The sequence below is a fragment of the Babylonia areolata genome, chromosome 3 (genome assembly GCF_041734735.1).
Source record: "Babylonia areolata isolate BAREFJ2019XMU chromosome 3, ASM4173473v1, whole genome shotgun sequence".
In the NCBI taxonomy this organism is placed as follows: Eukaryota; Metazoa; Mollusca; class Gastropoda; order Neogastropoda; family Buccinidae; genus Babylonia; species Babylonia areolata.
In genome coordinates, this window is record NC_134878.1 from 13,530,640 (window position 1) to 13,538,496 (window position 7,857).

Sequence of the window (7,857 nt, forward strand, 5' to 3'; positions counted from 1 at the left end):
ACAATCACAGATTGGTGTGTGTGTGTGTGTGTGTGTGTGTGTGTGTGTGTGTGTGTGTGTGTGTGTGTGTGTTAATGCGCTCATTTATGTTTGTGTGCGTACGTGTTTTATCATGATTTCATACCATACAAAAATTCAAGAGTTATTTCTTGGCACAGTGGTATTTCAATGTTGTGTAAAACAGAAATATCTGTAACACATAACTACATTCATTTCCATGAATTCAGATTATTTCTAAGAGTTGGCTCTTTTTTCATAAATGGATTGTATGGAGAGAGAGAGAGAAAACATACCTTTTACAGACAATGATACTTGATATATTACTAATTCCATCGCAGACATTCTGATTTCATTTCTCAACACCAAACAGTATATCAATTACTGAAAGTTTTACTCTTCTATCTGTTTTTAAATCAATTAAATCTTGAAACATTGAAACCGCGCTTGCATGCGTGTACAATCACAGATTGGTGTGTGTGGGGGGGTGGGGGGGGGTTGGGGGGGGGGGAGGGGATTTGGAGAGGTGGGGGGGGGGGGGGGTGGGGGGGCTAGAATGCCAAGGATGTTCTCGACCATCCTTATTGTAGGGCTTAAAAAGTGACGTTTTCTCTTTGCGTTTGCAGCGCGCTTGCGTGACAGTCTGGGGAACAACAACAACAGCAGCAGCAGCAGCAACAACAACAGCAACAACAGCAACAGCAACAACAACAACAACAACAACAACAACAACAGCAACAACAATAACAACAACAACAACAACAGCAACAACAATAACAACAACAACAGCAACAGCAACAACGCGCGAGCTTTCTGGAACGGAAATGGCGATGTCAACGCTCGGTAATGCATAGACTGACTGATTTGGTTTCGTTTATTTCGCTCTTATGATTGCTTATTCGCCTATTTGTTTGTTTAGTTCTTTTGAGCTATTTCTTTCTTTCGCTTTTTTTATCTTTGTTCCTTTGTTTCATTATGTATTATGCTCAGAAGGGATGATTGATTCTAATGAAGCTGATGTTGTTGTAACTTGTTGCTGTTGTTGTTGTTATGGTTATTTTTGTTGTTGTTGTTGTTGTTGTTGTTGTTATTGATGTTGATAATGATGATGATGTTGTAGTTGTTGGTTCTTCTTCTTCTTTTTGTTCTTATTCTTATTCTTCTTTCTCCTCCTCCTCCTCCTCCTCCCCTTTTTTCTTCTTCTTTCTTCTTTTCTCCCTCTTCTTCTTCTTCTTCTTCAATGGTAGTCGTTTTCAGCTTTCTTTTCTCTAATTCATTTGATTCTTTTCTTTCATTATACTACTTATGTTTCGCTGTGTCTCTCTTTTTTTTTTCTTTCATTTGTATTTTCTTCTTTTCTTTCAAATTCAGGTTTCTAGCTTCCCTTGTCTATTTCACTCATATCTTTCTGTATTTCATTTCTTTATCCGTTCATTCTGTGCTGTTTTCGTGAATTTTTGTGCTTTTTTATTCGGGGGGGGGGGGGGGGGGGGGGGGGGGGGGGGGGGGAGGGGGGGGAAGTCTTCATTCTTTTTTTTTTTTTCCTTTTAGTGGATAAAGGCCATGTCTGTTTTCGACTGGTTCATACAATTATGTACGTTTCTGTGAGTGCACACACACACACACACACACACACACACACACACACACACACACACACACACACACACACACACACACACGCAAAAACAACAACAAAAAACAAAGGGTTTTTTTGGATGGGTCTGTAAGGTTATGTCTTGCAGTGCTGTTTTTCATCAGCCTGTCATCGGCATCGTGGGAAGACGATTTTAAACTATTAACCAGTAACTGTACAATTTGTTAGCTCTAGCACTTGGTGTGAATTTTTCTTCAGAAGCGAAAGCTGATCAGCATCACACAGCTAACTTCTTCTGACATTTTGTCAATTCTTTGTCAGATACCGCTGTCTTTGCCGATCAAGTGGTTCGTCTGGTGCTCATCGGGAAGACCGGAAACGGAAAGAGCACGGCCGGAAATACGATTCTGGGGAAGGAACTGTGTAAGCCTGCGCGGGGCATGACTTCCGGTACCGAGAAGTGCGACTGGCAGCAGTCTTACAGGAATGGACTGAAGATACAAGTACTGGTTGTTGTTGTTGGTTGTTTTTTTTTGGTTTTTTTTTCTCCTCTTTCAGTTGTGTCTTTTTTTCTCATCCGTGTGACTGTGTTTCTTTTCTTTTGTTTTCTTTCTTGTTATTGCCTTTCTTTCTTTTTTCATCACCATTATCATCCTCATCCTCATCATGCTCATCTTTTTCTTCTTCTTCTTCCATTCTCCTCCTCCTCTTCTTCGTCGTCTTCTTCTTCTTCTTTCATGGTGTGGAAGTTCCACCTCGTGTGTGTGTGTGTGTGTGTGTGTGTGTGTGTGTGTGTGTGTGTGTGTGTGTGTGTGTGTGTGTGTGTGTGTGTGCGCGCGCGTGTGTGTGTGTGTGCGTGCGCGCGGGCGTGCGTTTGTATATGTATTAGTGCATAATCATATGACTGTATGCTTTTGTTTGTGTGTGAATACACTGCTACTACTACTGCTGCTGCTGCTGTTGGTGATGATGGTGGTGGTGGTGTTGATGATGATGCTGATGATGAAAATACTAAAGATAATAACGAAAACGACAAGAACCAACAGCAAGAACAATGACAAACCAGTCTCCACCCACGCCACTTTCTGATTCCAACAAATACTACCAACCTCCCGACCCCCACCCCACCACCCAACCCTATAAACCATTACCCCACCCACCCCATCCACCCCTCCTCCCAATCCCTCCCCCTTCCACACACACACGCACACACACACACACACACACACACACACACACACACACACACACACACACAACTCCTCCATCTCACTCTCTCTCACTGACTCAAACATCAACCACCACTACCACCACCCCACCACCACCATCCACCAGCCCTCCCCCTCTACCCCACTCTATCATCCTATAACCACCCTACCCTCACCCTTCACTCATACCCGACCCCGACCAGTCACCTTCCTTTCCAGGTGACAGATACCCCGGGTGTGTGCGATACCCACCGGAGCATGGAGGAGGTGAGGAGGGAGATCGGCAAGTGCATCGCCAGCTGCACCCCGGGTCCCCACGCCATCGTCATGGTCCTTCGCTGTGACCGCCGCTTCACTGATGAGGAGTACATGGTAAGGAAGGGGTTAAGGAGGAGTTAGGAGGTATTCATAAAGTGGAGTGGTGGTAATGCGTCCGAACAACAACAAAAACAACAGCTAAACAACAAAAACAACAACACAACACAGCACAGGACAACACCACATCACAGCGCAGTACACCACTGTACAGTACAGCACAGCACAGCACAACAGCACAACACAGCACTGCACGGCACGACACGACACAGCACAGCACAGCATAGCATAGCACAGTACACTACACTACACTACACCACACCACACCACACAACTCAGCGCAGCACAGCATAACACAGCACATCATAGCAGAGAACAGCACAGCACACCACTGTACAGCACAGCACAGCATAGCACAACACAGCACTGCACGGCACGGCACGGCATGGCACAGCACAGCATAGCACAGCACACTACACTACACCACACCACACAACACAGCGCAGCACAGCATAACACAGCACATCATAGCAGAGCACAGCACAGCACACCACACCACACAACACAACACGGTGCAACATAACACAGTACAGCACAGCAGAACACCACACCACACAACACAGCGCAGCACAGCACAGCATAGCATAGAATAGCATAGTATAGCACAGCACATCATAGTACAACACACCACAGCATAGCACAGCACAACACACAACACAGCGCAACATAACACAGCACAGCACAGCGCAGCACAACACCACACCACACAACACAGCGCAGCACAGCATAGCATAGCATAGCACATCACAGTACAACACAGCACAGCATTGCACAGCACTACACAGCACAGTACAACACCACACAACACCACACCACACAACACATCGCAGCACAGCACAGAACAACACAGAACACAACACAACACAAAACACAACACCACACCACACAACACAACAACAAACACCACCACCCAACACAACTCAACCCAACCCAACCCACCACACCACACCACACCGCACAACACAACAACAAACACCACCACCCAACACAACTCAACCCAACCCAACCCACCACACCACACCACACCGCACCACACCATAAAACACCACAACACAACACAACACAGCACAACACAACATAACACAACCCACCACACCACACCACACCATACACACCACAACACAGCACAACTCAATACAGCACAACCCAACCCAACCCACCACACCACACAACCCAACCCAACACAACACGACCCGACCCAACGCAATACACCACACCACACCACACCACACCACACAACCCAACCCAACCCAGCACAATCTAACACAACACACCACACCACACAACCCAACCCAACCCAACACAACACAGCATACAACACACAAACACACCACACCACGCCACACCACACCACACAACCCAACCCATCAGAACCCAACCCAACCCAACCCAACACAACACACAACACACAAATACATCACACCACACCACACCACACCACACCACACAACCTAATCCAACCCAATCCAACCCAATCCAACACAACACAACACACAAACACACCACACTACACCACACCGCACAACACAACACAACCCAAACCAACACAACCCATCCCAACCCAACACAACACAACGCCCCACCACACCACGCCACACCACACAACAAAACCCAACCCAAACCAACACACCACACCACACATCCCAACCCAACACAACCCAACACAACACAACACACAAACACACCACACCACACAACCCAACCCATCCCAACCCATCCCAACCCAAAAACACACCACATCACGCCACACCACACCACACCACCCAACCCAACCCAACCCAACCTAACCCAACACAACACACCACACCACAACACCACACCACACAACACCACACCACACCACACAACAACACCACACCACACCACACCACACCATACTCACGTTTCCTCCTCACCCCCACCCCTGTGCCCCAGGCTTACCAGGAACTGAAGCAGCTGTTCGGGACGGAGCTGACGCGCTACATGGTGCTGGTCTTCAACGGGCTGGACGAGCTGGAGCGGGGAGGATCCTCGCTGGAGAAGGAACTGCCCGCCCGGGCCCCGCCCAAGCTGCGTCAAGTTCTGGGGGAGTCCAAGGGCCGCTACATCGCCTTCAACAACCTGGTGAGGAGATGGGGCTTATTGTGTTGTTGTTTCTGTTCAGATCAATGATGATCACTGTGAATCAGTATCAGTATCAGTATCAGTAGCTCAAGGAGGCGTCACTGCGTTCGGACAAATCCATATAAGCTACACCACATCTGCCAAGCAGATGCCTGACCAGCAGCGTAACCCAACGCGCTTAGTCAGGCCTTGAGAAAAAAAAATGAAACAGAATGAATAAATAAATAAATAAATAAAATTAAATAATAAAAATAAAAATAAATTTTAAAAATAAAAATATAATGAAATAAAATAAAATAAAATGAATAAAAGTAAAACTAACATTGCAATTGGACGTCATTTATAGCTTAGTCTTTTTGTGAAGGGCTATGACTCCCAAACTAGGAGGCAAGATTACACTGGCTCATTAAAGTGCTGCAAGCCATTGTAGCAACTTGGCCTTTGGGAACCATCCCAACGCCGACTGTCCTAAAACCCTTTCGGCCGAAAGAGTGAGGACGTAAATTGGGCAAGACATTCTCCACTATAATATGTATAATATAAAAATTATATATATCACAAAGACAGTCGGATGAAGTCAAATCATATGAAACCAAGCCAGCTTTAAATAGAACAATTTAAATTAAATCAAGTTTGGTTGATTAAACAATCAAAGAATCAACCAAAGATAATTCGGCCAAATTCAACTACATTAATATATATATATATATATATATACAACTACATTAATATATATATATGTGTGTGTGTGTGTGTGGGTGTGTGTGTGTGTGGGTGGGTGCTAATTACCATGTGTCCATGCAGTGGCTTACACCACTGGAATAAGTTATCCGTAACCCCCCCCCCCCCTCTTCTCTCTCTCTCTCTCTTGAAAGATAAGACTAAATCAAGGAAGCTTGTCAGCTTTGAAAGCAATATCGGGTTGTATAATTCAGAGTCCAAGCAAAATGGTAATGTACTTGCAATACTGTCTGTTATTGTTGACAATGTTAGGAGTCTGGTGATTAACATTAAACCCTCTCTCTCTCTCTCTCTCTCTCTCTCTCTCTCTCTCTCTCTCTCTCTCTCTCTTTGATGCTTTGATTTTTTTTCTTCCTTTCTCGTTTGATGTTATGTGATGTTATTTGCAATTTATTTGTTTATGTTTTTCCCCAATTTTCTCCTTTTGGGGGCTGGATGAAAAAAAGCATTGTTGCTTATTCTGTTACACTCAGAAATAAAATTCATTCGTTCATTCATTCATTCATTTATTCATTCTCTCTCTCTCTCTCTCTCTCTCTCTCTCTCTCTCTCTCTCTCTCTCTCTCTCTCTCTCTCTCTCTCACGCCAAACATGAGCTTACTCTACAAAACGTGGACGTATCCTCATACGAAGCATTGGAGAGACTTCGAAATGTTATTTCGTGAATGTTGTTCACTATTGTATAAGCTACTTTTGGTTGACTTGTGATGTCGGTTTATTTATTGTGTCATGTCATTCTCATAATTTATCGATTTTTTTGTATGACCCCCCATCCCCCCCCCCCCCCCCCCCCACCCCCACCCCCTTCAGTGAGGGCCTTATGCCTATATCTGAATAAAAATCGTATCGTTATCGTTATCGTTATCTCTCTCTCTCTCTCTCTCTCGCTCACAGGAGCCCTGGGACAAGAGGATCAAGCAAGGGGACGCCCTCCTGAGCCTGGTGTCCCTGGTGGTGCAGGAGAACGCGGGGCGCTGCTTCACCAACGACCTGGTGCAGCTCCTGGAGGTGAAGGTGCAGGAGGAGATGCGGCTGGAGAAGAAGAGCCGCGAGGACGTCAAGGGGGACATCATCCAGGAGAGGAACCCCTGTCTGATGTCCGTCATCCTGAACTTCATCACCTTCGGCCTGGTGCCCAAGAGCGCCAAGTGTGTCGTGATGTAAGAGGAGAGGACCCCCGAAAGCGGAGTATGGCTGCCTACATGGCGGGGTTAAAAACGGCCATACACGTAAAAGCCCACTCGTGTGCATACGAAGTGAACGTGGGAGTTGCAGCCCACAAACGCAGAAGAAGAAGAAGTAAGAGGAGAGGAGAGAGAGAGAGAGAGAGAGAGAGAGAGAGAGAGAGAGAGAGAGAGAGAGAGAGAGAGAGAGAGCTGGAGGGATGGAGGGATGGAGGAGAAAGAGGAGAGGAGACTGAGGAGAAGAGAGAAGGAGGAGGAGGGGGAGAGGGGGTGGGAGAGAATGGACGTGGGCGCGGGTGATGGGGGTGGGTGTGAGCTAGAGAGATGGATGGGTGGAGGAGAAAGAGGAGAGGAGACTGAGCTGTGTGGTGATGTAGAAAAGGAGGAGAAGGAGGAGGAAGAAGACGGGAGGAGGAAGGAGGGGGTAGAGGGAAGAAGAGATTTGGAGCGGTGGGAAGGGGAGGGGGCTCCAAGGGGGGGGGGGAGAAAGGGTGTGCGAGTTGTGTGGTGATGAAGAAAAGGAGGAAGAGAGGGAAGGAAGAGGAAAAGGAGGAGGGGGAAGAGGGGGATGTAGCAGAGGAAGGGGGGGGGAGGACTAAAATGGTGTGCGAGTTGTGTGATGATGTAAAAGAAAAACAAAAAGGAAGGAGGT

The 7,857-nt window shown here is 46.5% G+C and overlaps 1 protein-coding gene across 1 annotated transcript in view; it reads left to right on the forward strand.

The window, feature by feature from the left end:
- The window catches only part of LOC143280458 (GTPase IMAP family member 4-like), a 13,316-nt gene extending 5,959 nt beyond the window's left edge, over positions 1–7,357 (forward strand). Inside the window, exons 2-6 of the mRNA XM_076585110.1 lie at positions 624–840; positions 1,916–2,097; positions 3,022–3,174; positions 5,092–5,280; positions 6,916–7,357. Coding sequence (XP_076441225.1) covers positions 822–840; positions 1,916–2,097; positions 3,022–3,174; positions 5,092–5,280; positions 6,916–7,185 — 813 coding nt within the window. The 5' untranslated portion in view covers positions 624–821 and the 3' untranslated portion in view covers positions 7,186–7,357. The remainder of the gene's footprint in view (positions 1–623; positions 841–1,915; positions 2,098–3,021; positions 3,175–5,091; positions 5,281–6,915) is intronic.
- Positions 7,358–7,857: the final 500 nt, after the last annotated feature.